Here is a 13,322-nt window from a genome sequence, read left to right as displayed (position 1 = left end):
TTTGTGCTCCTAGCCCTATTCTACAAGTGGAGAGATGATGAGTTTTGTCAGATCACAGGAAGCGTTCATCGCGACTCGTAATTAATTTTACAAAGATCCAAGCCCTGAGGAAAAAAAATTCCCACTAGTTCAACGTGAAGCTCAGCACTTAATACTATGATTTTACACTGGATTAGAGGGAAAGGAAAGCTTCTGCTTCTATTTACTGTGTCCACTGCACAAAACCAAATTCGGCACCACATTACTGTAAACAGTGTATATAATATGCAACAAAATGTTCATGATTCTCCACAACAAAATGCTGATGACTCTCCCAATTTTATTTACTTAAATTGAAGAAATGCTAAGAATCATCTCACCCATTCAAATACATCAAAACTCGCTCCCTATGGCTACACAAGGAAGTTTACAAATGCAGCAATCTCAAGGCTGCTTTATTCCAAATCTCTCAGTACTGCTTTGCATGCCTGCAAGCAGCATGCCCACAGATCCACAGTGACCACACTATGGTTTTCCTTCAGATCCAAGTACAACTTTTTGCTGTTTCAGCAAAACCTTTGTTCACTGTCTTGCATGTTTCCCTCCATTCCCCCTCAAATTTGTTAGATCTTTGGTTCCAGGTTTGCCATTTCACTGCCACTTTAGCCTTTTTTTCACCTCTTCCTAAAACGTGAATGACTTGATGGAGATTAGTGATCTATTAGAACAATCGGTGTTCATTTCTCCTTCACCTTCTTCACTACTGTCTTCACTACACTGGAGCTGCAAGTAGAAAACTTGGCAGCACTTAAAATGTCCAGCCACTCATTTCCCATCACTCTTGGCTGCTACACAGAGCATGTGACCTTCTGTTTGTAAGCTGTTACGTGTCATCAGATACTGCATGGACATTATCAGCTAAACATACCTCAAACATGAAAGAGTATAAAAAAATAACCTCCTTAATAAGGAATAAAAAACTTTGGATCTTCCATAGAATTCTAATGCTAAGCATTAAAAGTTAGAAAGGAAATATAATATATACAATTCTTGTCACAGTTTTAAGTCAATAAGTTAACTATATTAAATGCTTTCTTTGCAGAGTATATAAAGGTAACTTCCTGCTTAATTGTGCTCTTGTGATCAATTAAAAAAAACCAAAACACTTTTTTCCTCTCAACTCAAGAGACAAAAGTTTTTTATCAAATGGGTAATTGAAATTTCACAGAACAGATAAAAGCAAATACCAAAAAAAAAAAATGTTTGCACTGCACCAGAAGTTTCAGCTATCTTAGGTTCTCTGGTACTTCAGTGGCCCTTTTATACTAATTATTAATATATTCTCACCCCAGCTCAAGTATTTCACATTAGCTGCTATGTATTGAAGTCCAATGAAACAATCATATCAGTCAGCAATGTAATGAGTAGTTTTACTTTTTCCCTTACCTTTGAAGCTCTAAAACCATCCATCAGCTCTAGAATTTTAGATGGAAGTTTTGCTGCACTTTCCAACACTCCATTCTGATTTTCCAAAGGTACCATAAAACCAGTTCTGACACTAGAACTGTTTTCGGAATTGTAAATAGCTCTTGAGGAACACATCCCACTGCTGTCCAACTTACTAGCACCTTTGTGCTCTGTGAAATTTGAGGATTCACTTTCTCCATCACTTAGGTTCTCAAAAGTGTCCACGGAAGGGATAGAGTCATACTTTTTATGTTGTATATTATGTTTAGGGAGCGGATAGTATAATTCTGCTAGCTTTTTGCAGAAGTGGTTCAGAGGAAATCCCACCACATTCAAGAAGTCTCCATGGACATACTCAACTAACATTCCACCGAGGGCCTGGATTCCATATCCACCAGCCTTGTCCCTGGGAGAGAGAAAGCAAAACCGACATATACCTAATTAAGGTTAAGAGTAAAGGTAGCACAGAACACAAATAATCCACCACTACTGCAGAGTCCGGAATAAAGACTACTGTACTCAAGTTAGAGGTGGATTAAATGTACTAGTTAGGCTCAACACTTCAATTTATAAATCACAAGATAAATACAAGGATCAGTATTTCTACTATCAGTAGCCTAAGGTCTTTACGCTTCAGAAGGTCCAAGTGCCATAGTCACCTAAGCAGGAGGGACATCAGCTGGCTGCGGTCAGATTGTGTTGCCATAGGTCACCCAGCATTCTCCAAGTCCTGGCTACCAAAAAGGTAACAGCAAGCGCCACTGAGACCAGCATTGCCACTGGGTCACCCAGCTGCATACTGACCCTAGCTCTATTCCACAAGAGGCTGAAGGGCCTTTAGGAATATGTTAGCTTCAAAAGGAGCTCACACTGAAGATGACATCTTAGAACTCAAATGATTTTAGTATGCATCTTGCGGATCTCAGTCATAGGAATACCTAAAATGAGGATCAGGAAGATAGGACTTTCTTGGGGAGGAGCAACCTATTCAAATACAAAATCCACTACTATCCCATTCAGCCCTATCCAATTCTTGGGTAACCCTCTGAGATATAAGTAGAGTTGTGGCTCACAACACTGTGCTCTTAGATGTCATGGTAATACTAGTAATTTGGCACAGCAATGTATTTTCACAGAAAGTAACCTTGGAAATCTAATTTGTCTTTAGCTGTAATTACGCAAATTCCACTGTGTGGAATGGAAATGCATACAGGCAGATAAGCTGCCATAGACCCAACAATGTTACTGTTCACATTTAAGGAACAAGGCAGTTAGAAGTACGCTTACTACATGGTAACACCAGAATCTGAAAGCCTAAGTCAGCAAGCTTTGAAACCAATAGTTACTCAGTCTCAGATCTATTAACTTCAGATAGTATGGAATTACACAAACTACTTGTAAAAGAACGTTACTACACAAAGAAGATTGTAGATTTTTCATCTTACGATTTGATCTGAACCAGCTTTTTTAGAGCTCTTTTAGAGCTACATTTTTAGAAGTTATTTCTGGATTCCCTTTCAGATAGTCTCCCAAGAGAAACAGAGGAATCAGTATCCCAGCAAATGGGATTTTTGAATTGTTATAACTAGGGAATGGGGCTTTTCCTTTAATTTTGCATTTTAAGTACCACTGTATAGCTTTGTCAGTTTAAATTATTCCTTCTTTTATAACATACTTAAGACTTATACCATCTAAATTGGGAATATTCTAATAACTAAAAAGTCTTTTCATTTTTAAATGAAGTAGCAGTCCAGTAGGATGAAGTCATTCTGGTATATGCTGACAGGAAGGCAAAAAACCATTGTGACCATCAAAAGTAGTGGTATCATACTGCCAGCAAGGATATTAACACAATTGACCCCATCTTGTTTATTTTTTTATACAGAACTTTGCATTCTGGCATTGGACCCTGAGTAGGATTCTCTACTACAGCTACAGCTTCTAGTCCAAAAGCATGAGGCTATGTACTTAGTAACAGTTCCACTGATTTTTCAACAAGCGTCTTCCATGCTAAAACCCAGAATATATCAGTATTTACAGAGCTCTCATAACTAGCTCTGGCTAATCTGACCGGCTTTTGTAACTGGATACTTTTATTAGCGTAGCTCTAACTTTAAGGCTTCATTTATAGCACTATGCACAGCATCAGTTAATTTGCATTATAATAAAAAAAAATACAACTCACTTTAAAGACCTTTTGACAAACAATAAGATCACTGCTGCAACCAAAACATTTTTCAGTAACCGACTGTTGTAGGGGATACATGATCTCAGCAGGAACGTGTGCAACATCCACTGATTAAAAAACAAACCAACCCACAACCAACCAACAAACCCATACACAATACAGCAGGAATGTGTGCAACGTCCACTGATTTAAAAAAAAAAACCAACCACAAATAACAATCAAACCCACATGCAATACAATGGGAGAAAAAATGGTAAGAAAGAAGTAAAATAGAGGTAACTTTTGAAAAGCACATTTCCTTTATCAGCTGTAGGACTTTAACTTTAGTCATGCCATAAAACAGTATATCCATGTATACAATATCTGAATTGTCCAACACAGAGCCAATGATCAAATAAATCACTGTTGCTCTAACAAGCACTACTGCTCCTACAGATGAAAGGTGATGCTTGGTTTTAGGTGGGTTTCCAAAGGCAAGAACACATGTATGACAGTTATACGTGTGTCTTGGCCCATACAGTCGCATTAGTAGAAATACAGACAAATTTCAGCCACATTAGACAGAGTCCATCTGAGCTAGTGACTGGGCTTCACTAATAGTCAGAAAGATATAGATACCTCACTAACAAAATTCACCTTTACTGAAGCAAACATTTCAAATACATTAGAAGCTGTACACTAATTTCTTGCAACTCTATCAACTATTAGTTAATTGGATACCTGAGCTTACTTATCTTCACTTCACATATCTACAAATTAGACAAGTCCCACCTTTAGTTCCTTTAAATATGAAGTTAGTGGTTTTGTAGAGCAGAGAAACAAAAACTACTGGCACGACAGAGGTAAGGAGAAGCAGAATTTGGTTGCTTATCGCTTGGGAGAGGCAACAGCTAGATGTTTGGTCAGCATACACACATCATGGAACCAGTCAGAGATGCAAAGGAACTTGTAAAGGAGCAGAGGTAGAAAGGTACAAGAAAAAGATCTGCTAGTAAGTTCTGGTGAATGTAGAATAACTATTACATACAAAGGAGTCAACTGTATTAACATGATAGATTAAAAACAAAATTCAAAGTTAATTCTAGTAGAAGAACAGTACATCTCCCCTTACTTCTGTAATCGTGCACCAGGAAGATTTTTGCTCTTATGCTCTAAGAGCTGATAACCTCAAGCTATCTGAGAGCTAACTTGTGCTATAAAACTGTAATTATTCATGAAATCTAAAAGATATATTTGCTATAGCTTTGAAGGAAATAACTCTTAAGAGAAATCATACAAGGGAAGAAAGTTAGACATTTACATTCTACATTTTATTACTTTATAGTTAAGTCTGAAACTGTAGAGCTCCAGCCTCTGTAATCATCTCCTTCCCAGAGTGCAATAGGGTCCTTTGGTTTCACTGCCACCATTCAGAGCACAGCTACCAAAAACCACATAGGATCTTCAGACTGGAAGTTGTTCACAAGGGAAAGATTACAAAACAAAAAGCTAGGTCAAAGAGTCTGGCAGAAACTAAGTCTAGCCATTACACTAGCCCAAACCAGTTAGGATTACTATGGTCCAGTCCTCTTTCTACAGAGAGCCAGAAAAGAAGAAAGAGACCCTGCCAGCAGGAAGAAAATCCTTGGCTGGAAAGAGGAACAGGAATAAAACAGAAAGGGAAAGGCCATCTTCCTGCAGCCAAAATTTTTGAGCGTTTTTATAGCCTCATCCCATTCTACCTTGAGATACTGATTTTCCCTCCTGCCTTGTTCATACTTTAAGTCAGCTATATACTTTTAGAATTAGTTCCTGTGTCACTAGTGACTGACTTTTAAAATACTATATGCCAATTTTGTCTTTGCTATAAAAATAACTCAATCCAATACTCAACAGCACAAGACAGTCAATTTTCTTTTAATTTTTCATGTGATCATTAAGTCTTGTATGATTTCACAAAATTAAGTTGCCGTTAAAAAAAAGAAACAAATGGTCACTTGAACTGCAATAGCGTGCACAAACACCTGTATGCACATAAATGTGTAACCAGTATGGGTTGCCATAGAGGAGGGGACAAAAAAACCAACCAAACAAAAAACCCTGTGAGAGACTTTCCTTACTGTTTTGCAAAATTTATAGGACACTATATTTAGTAGTTCCTTCCCAAAGCCAGAGCAAATGCTTCCCATCCTCTTGATTATATGAATGAAGATTGATTGGCTTCTGCTCCAGAGAGTAATAAAATACATTCTCTGAACCTTTGGTCCCTGAGAAAACCCTTGCTGTTACACACCCTGTTCAGCAGAATGAACAGAATTACCTAGTGCTACTCATGAGCCATTTTGCTGCAGCACAGCACTGCTAAAGCGTATTTTCTTCCAGAGGAAATAATCAGAATATTCCAAAACGTTTTTCAACCTGCCATTCTTCCTAAAAATCCATGGTCATTTCTCCTTCAAACCGCAACTTTCTGATAAGCTTCATACTAAAGATCACCTTCCAAACACCTAATTAGGAATTTCTGTTACAAATTGTAATCTTGCCAAAAGATTCTTCTCTGCATAATTCAATTTTGCTTCAGTCTCTTTAATAAGCTAGGAACCTTACACGTTCAGAAAGTATGCCTCATTCACACATAAGCACTTAAATAAATCCTAAGTCTACACTGGTTCCTCTTGCCCCAGTAAAATATGACTGTATTGTTTTAAAGCATAAATGAGTGTAAAAAACGCCATGACTGATATTCTTACACAGTCAGAATTGAAGTTACGGAGCCAAAAGTTCACCTCAGATCACCAGATATGCAGTCCATAGTGGTAACTATGGCCTGATTTACCTTCACTAAGCTTCAGCTAACACAAAGGAAAGAAATTCCATAAAGTCACAAACATTCCCTTGTTGTCTCCAAGTAAGTACTTTTTTCTTTTTTTTTTTTTTTTTTTTAAAACAATCTAGTCAACTTCATCTTAGGAGTAGTTAGGCATTCTGTTCTCATCCTATTTCTTCTATGGAATCAATGTTGTCTGTAAGTAACTAGTATATTGTAAAGGTAGAGGAAACACATAAGCTTGAGAGACAATTACGGCATAAGAACATGTATAAGCTGGCCGCAAGAATAAGTGAAAATTAAGTTGGCATTTCTTGCATCAGAGCAGTGCAATTTTGATAAACTAATAAACCAAGTTCTTGCTTCTTTCAGTAAAGTTCTCCAATACCCTGATTATTTAATACTCACTCTATTCACCTGTTTTATAATGAGAACTATCCATTGTTTCAGGTATCCAAGCTCCCTGAATGCCTCTATTAACAGAGAGGTAATTGTATATTGCATGAGTGCTTGCTCTAATCCAGAATGTATCACCAGTCTTCTCTTTTCCAGTTTGTTAGGGTACTAAAAAGGTAGCTCACTTTCCCTGGAGGAATGATAGTTCTAGACAAGAAGAACAGAATACCCACCTTGCATCACCCATATCATATATACACAGCAGAATTTCACACAACACAGGACAAAATGTTTTATGCTGGTGGCTAATAACATACCCTAAGGCCTATTCTCAGGTACTGTGCGATAGCTTCAGGGTCTTACTTACATTGGCTCCCCGCTATGAATGTACTCCCATAAGAGCTCTTCAGACAGGTCAGAAAATTTGACTTTAGTCTCTTCATAGAAATCAGTGACTTCTGTCTCTAGCTGATCATCTACAGAAAGGAAGAGGTGTTACTAGAAACAGAAATTGTAGTTTAGAGAGCATAACATCTCAGTTTTATTTCAGTTCATATTCATTTGACATTTTCGCTTGGGAAAAATTACAGGTACTACACAGATGTATGAAAGACTAATAATGCTCATAACTTCCCCAAAAAAGTAAAAGCTTGCATTTTCAACCTCTGCAGGCCTGTCTTGGCACAAACAGGTTGCTCTCCCTGTGTGGGGTGCATTCTTAAATTAACGATGCTTATGCAGAGCTAGCATACACATCCAGCATACACATCCAGCACTGAGTACAAAGAAGATTACAAACACCCTTCTAACTTTGACTGTTGTCAAAGAACTCTTAACAGCACATCACAGTTAAACATGTAGCTGTTACAAATGCTTGAATGTGCATGTGCAGCTGTATCTGTACTGCAGACTCAGGCATCCAGCAGTCCCACCAGTAACCATCAGTGTCATTTTCATATCATCTCTCAAGAATTAACAGGATTATTTCAGACTTCTCTATCTAGAAGGCCAGAGGGGCAACAAAGTACTGCACGCCTAGGTGTGGACCCTGTTGCATGTGGTACAATGTTAATCTGATATCATTGCAAATGGAGGCTTTTCCAAGACATGTTTAAAAGTAAACAGCCGTGCACAAAGGAGTGTGCACATTACAGATTTAGTTCTTTCTGCTCTTCCCTATAAAAATCAAGGTCAGCATCTCCTGTTACTGCTGTTCTGATAGCAGTGGAAATTCTTGAGGAGGAATAAGAAAGATCCACAGTACAGACCAAGGGAAGAATACTAACCAACTGCTAATGGTGTTAGTGTTGAAAAAACATTTAATGACCCAGATGAAATAAAGTTGTTGCATATGAAGACAGATTACAACGTCTTTCAGTATTGATAAAAAAACCAATCAGCTCAAGATGAAAATTCCATCTGTAACATATATGTGGTACTTAACAACAGCATTGTAATTATAAACTAAAACTAAAAATGTATTCTAGAAAACTCTTCCATTGATTGCATCACTTGGGGAATATCTGCAATCACTGCAGACTTATGCTATTTTCATTCATCTAGATATGATGTGGCTTAAATTTGTAAACTTCAAATGAGACATGCTGTCATAGCATCAGTACTGCAGTTGTGTGCACTTTTACTGCCTTCCTAGAGGAAACAATGAAAGGCGTTATTATTCCTGCTGGATTGCTCACAGGAATCCCTTAATAACATTTTATTTCTTTTGCAGCAGCTCTCTTCCTACTGTACTAGCATATTAGTAAGAGTACTGGATCACTAACTACTTCTGTTACAAGAGTTAAGAGCAATCATTCCAGTAAAGATTAAAAGCTGTAAATGATTTGTCTACAGAAAGACTATGTCCAGTGAAATTTCAGAGAAATGATCCTTGCAAAAGTTCCACTAAAAGAACATTGGCATAATTATCACAGGAAGTCCCTCAAACCAAACACTCCTCAAATTATATTAATGGTACAGTTCTCATAAAAACCACTTGCTTACTATATAAATTCTCTGATAAAGAACATTGATGTATTGCTCCCTACAGTTCATTAACAGTCTGAGGCATTAAGCCATTTCTTTACTCATCCCCTAAAAATGAGCTCTAAAGCTTCCCTTATTTACTGAAAAACGAAGTAATTACAGATACAGCAACTGCTTGTATTCATCAGCTGGTGTAAAAAAAATACAGGAATAAAGTTAATATGGATCAGATTCTGCTCAGTCCCACAGTTTGTACTGCCTTACTTCAATTTCATTTAGAATATTCCTACAATTTACACTGGTCTTTTAATTAGTCCCATAGCTTTCAGGGACAGTATTTCTGAAGTCTACTGTATTTTGTCATCCCCCTTCCAGTGTCAAAACTGAATACAGTAAGAAGGTTGGCTTTTGTGGAGAGTTTTTAATTTATATATTGATAAGGTAATTCTCATCTCGAGTAGGAAGCCAATTCAGACTGTCTATGAAAAATTTTCATCCTGTCTCTTCACAAGTTTTTATGAGGATAATTTTTAATGAAAATACTGAGTCTTAATAAAACGACATGTGTACCTTTACTGCTGCAATGTATAATAGCCACTCCTGTGAACACACTGTGCTCTTTCCCACTCAACCTGTCAGGAAAAAAACGTGCATTAAGCAACACTTTTATGAAATATGTCATGTGCAAAAATGTTCTACATGATTATGTTACTACAGTCTGAGAAACAGACCATTGTATTAATACATCACTTGATGGCTCTGACATGTATCCTAAATAAATAATATTTTTTTTATTGTTTCAATTATAGGTGAAAAGACATTGGCAAAACAAAAAAATACTACCAAGAGATTCAGTCATTTCAGGTCTCCAAAATCTCACTTGTACCAGTGTCCAGAGTTTGGAAAAGTAGTCCATGGTATCAGCTTATTTAGTGTACATAGAGAAAAGTGACTATTTCAATGCATAAGAAAAAGCCAATCAGCATAAACACTACCATTACAGGCATCTTCACTGAAAGCTGACAATAAATAGCTAGGTGATGCAACTTAGACTAAACAAGTGACAGGCAACTAGAGCTTACGCACTCATTTAATCCAGACTGGCACCCAGGGATCCCATGGCAAGTCAGAGTAACAGATGCAGAGTGCAGAGGAAGAGAGACTACATTCACTTACCCCAGACACGTCCTCTCTCTTGTAGTGGCTCCAGAGCGCCACACTGTGGCCGATTAATTCTGAGGGCTTTAAATTTGTTAATCTAATGTGTAAGCTTGTACCTTGGATATATGCAAATATATATCTTGTCTGCATTTTTTCCTGTTCATATAGAACAAAATTAACAGGAGTTCTAAAAAACTAAATTTTAAGTGCATCTCATATCCATGATTAAGAGACTGATCTACTGAGCTTAAAAAAAGCCAACACATTTGTGTGTGTTAGAAGTACTGTAAGGAAAAAAAAAAGTACTATTTTTGAACTAACCAAACTTGGCATGATTTAAAGCAAAAACAGTCGTGAGAAATCTCTTGCCAGACAGACTCCCTACTAATAACATATGCTGCTGTCACTTTTTTTTACGACTACTACTTTTAAGTTAGTAACATGCCACAAACATGATCAAAAATTCAGCCCACGTCATCAATGAAAAAAGAAAAAAAAATCTAAAATAGACTTACAGAGCAAAACTCCAAAAACTACCAAGCCACTTGTAATCCCTCCTTAGGAGATGCCTGAGTTAGAATGTAACTGGTGAAACAGGCAGTGCACCTTTTCTGTATCCCCCCCATAAAACAAAAGCATGACTAGTGGATTCACCACATCTCATCCTTCAGAAAGGAGGTGACTAGAGTTATTTATTTGGTGTTTCTTAATAAAAGAGAGTGCTATAAGATAACATTAAGCTTGTAGGGTATCCTTTAGGAAAAGCACAGAAGCCTCAAAAAACACCAGCCCACCATCCATGGAGAACACTGATGCAAGTGGATTTTCGTTCTCAGTTAAACTATAGAATTTAAAGCAATTGCCCATTGACACATATCACCATGTACTTTCTTGTACATGCAATATTATTTCATTAAATATCAAGCCTCAAACCACTTCTGTGATGGTTCTGTCCTCTTCCCCATCATGATTTCTTTCCATATCTCCCCTTCCTGTACCAGCTGAAGCATACATACAGTCTTGTGGTAAGTGACTCTGAAAACTAATCCAAGTGAAATCAAAATGGTTCATTGTGTCCCTGATCAGCTTCCTAAGGTGAAGGGGCAAGAGAAAGCAGCTGTGGGTAACATAAAAGCAGGTCTAACTTTCTCAGTGGCAGAACTGGCTTACACTTAAAAGTGATTGAAAAATTTGTGTCCATGGAGTTCTTCATATAAGAATCCATACAGCTCCTTTTAAAACAGCTTAATATACACATTTGGAATCTTACTTAAAACTACAGACCTTGACAGCATTCTATATGCATCTTGCTTATCAACTGGTTTCTCCAGGATCTGCTCATCCACAGTCTAAAACAGAAAGACAGAGTGAGTGTGCTGCTTTGTCTTACTTTTCACAAACTGACGTCAGCATTGATGTTTAAACCATGATTTCAGCCAGGGCTCAAACGTAAGTCTACTGAGTAGAGCAAGAAGCACAGATACTTTGTCAGAACAGGTAATTTAGTGTCAAGCACATAATGAGTGCAACACTCTGCCCTCCAGTGGCTGTAGCTCTCAAACAAAATGGTAATTCAACATCTTCTGTCCTTAACTGTTCACTGTCTCTGCGGAGATGACAGGTATAAAGCAATGCCTGCTACAAAGCGCAACATTGAACAGGTCACATTGGACTCCCTGACAGTCAACAGTTGCCTGAGAACAGAATTTGCATTACATACTAGAGGATCCAAGGCAATACTTATGCAATACTAGTGTCCCTGCAAAAACAGCAGCAAGGCTTCTAGCACTCAAGATACCAAAAATTGCCTTGTTGGGAAAAAAAAAACCTAAAACCTACACCCACAAAACCCAAGAGACGCATCATATTGCAGGTATAACTTCTCAGTAAAGATAGTTTTCAAACTTTAAACCTAAAGATACAAGTATTTTCTATGCTTGTCATAAATTAAAACCATGCTAAACCACATAAGACTTCTTACCACAATAGTGTCTGCTCCTATGACAACATCAGGTGTTCTCAGGTGTTTCTGCAAAGGCATAAAGGAAGAAGATATTTCTCAAAAGAGGCAGAAAGAACAAAACCTTTTAAAACTTAAGGTAAGAAAACATAAGTTCGCTGGCTTACAGGTAGGGCTCTACACTGACCTGAAAACAAGACACTGTTTCTCCTTTTGCACTGTTTACAAAATAGTAATCATTTTTATCACCATAAAAGTGAGGAAACAGGAGGCTTGAGCAGACTATTCTCAGGTCACGATTTTGCCCAGATATGTTACTGATGAAAAATGCATTCAGTAAAGAATTAACTGCATTCTCAAAGGTCAACTTGGTCTTGAAGGTGGCATACAGAACTCGTTTAAAGGAAGTGCCCGGTGTATGGAAGTCAGGGAGTACAGCATTGAAGCCCTCTAGGATCATTTTTCCAAGCTAAGTTTTGCTGAAAAAAAAACTTTCTTTAGCTACGCTTTGCTTATCTCTCTCAAAAGGGAAGACATATGGTCCATTCTGGGGAACTGAGAGGTAGAGGTATATAAAGATTCCTTGTAACCTTTTCTTGGCTTTAAACTGTAATCTGTTCTTATAGCTGAGTTTTGAATTACTTGCATGTTATGAGGTACATAGTTATTTGACACAGCAAGATAGGAAACTTATCTGTAACTGTGATCGTTATATTAAAAACTTTGTAGGGAAGTGATTCTTCTATAGGAAGGCTGTCAACGTGCTTTAAATAGTAGAACTACTTAAAGCTATCATTAAAAAAAATCCTGTATAAAGAAGCATTTTGAAATCCACTGAACTAGCATTATCGCCAGCATAGTGTTTTGCAATGAAAGCCCAATCTAAGTCAGTTAACGAGGCTGGGTTTAAAATCCACTCTCCTAATGTCGCACGATTCTCTGAAAAGAAGTCGACAGAAACCTGGATAACGATTTACATTGGAGATCATGCAATATTTGCTTTGAAGCAAATTCAAAGCACCATTGTGACATCTGGCAACGTTGTTGGTTTAAAGTGTTCAACATTCCTTTTCTGCCATCAGCATAGGTTCGACAAACATACTCCTATCTTTCAGAGCTATATTATTAAGAAATTATTATGGTACATTTTGTGGGATCTAATCAGCTACACTTCTAAATAGGTTCTGGGAGAGAACTGCTTTATGTGCTCAAACACAGTGATCACAGCCAAGGGCAGAAGTCAAATATGCCACTGATGGTGTAAGTTGTACCACCGGTTTGGACAACATTTACGATACAAAATGGATGCCTTGACTACAGAACCTGAAACCACATCAGCTTCTCCCTTCTTAAAATGAAATTGCCCATCTCTTTGTCCA

At 37.5% G+C, this 13,322-nt stretch overlaps 1 protein-coding gene across 4 annotated transcripts in view; it reads right to left on the bottom strand.

The window, feature by feature from the left end:
* ASMTL (acetylserotonin O-methyltransferase like) overlaps window positions 1–13,322 on the bottom strand; it is a 32,671-nt gene that overhangs the window by 16,715 nt on the left and 2,634 nt on the right. For all 4 annotated transcript variants that reach the window (XM_075134140.1, XM_075134133.1, XM_075134149.1 and 1 more), the window contains 5 exons: window positions 11,965–12,012; window positions 11,268–11,332; window positions 9,393–9,454; window positions 7,204–7,312; window positions 1,426–1,852 (listed from right to left, as the gene is read on the bottom strand). In XM_075134140.1, the coding sequence (XP_074990241.1) occupies window positions 1,426–1,852; window positions 7,204–7,312; window positions 9,393–9,454; window positions 11,268–11,332; window positions 11,965–12,012 (711 nt within the window). The remainder of the gene's footprint in view (window positions 1–1,425; window positions 1,853–7,203; window positions 7,313–9,392; window positions 9,455–11,267; window positions 11,333–11,964; window positions 12,013–13,322) is intronic.

The sequence above is a fragment of the Calonectris borealis genome, chromosome 1 (genome assembly GCF_964195595.1).
Source record: "Calonectris borealis chromosome 1, bCalBor7.hap1.2, whole genome shotgun sequence".
NCBI classification, from domain to species: domain Eukaryota; kingdom Metazoa; phylum Chordata; class Aves; order Procellariiformes; family Procellariidae; genus Calonectris; species Calonectris borealis.
This window is presented reverse-complemented; position numbering and strand designations above follow the sequence as displayed.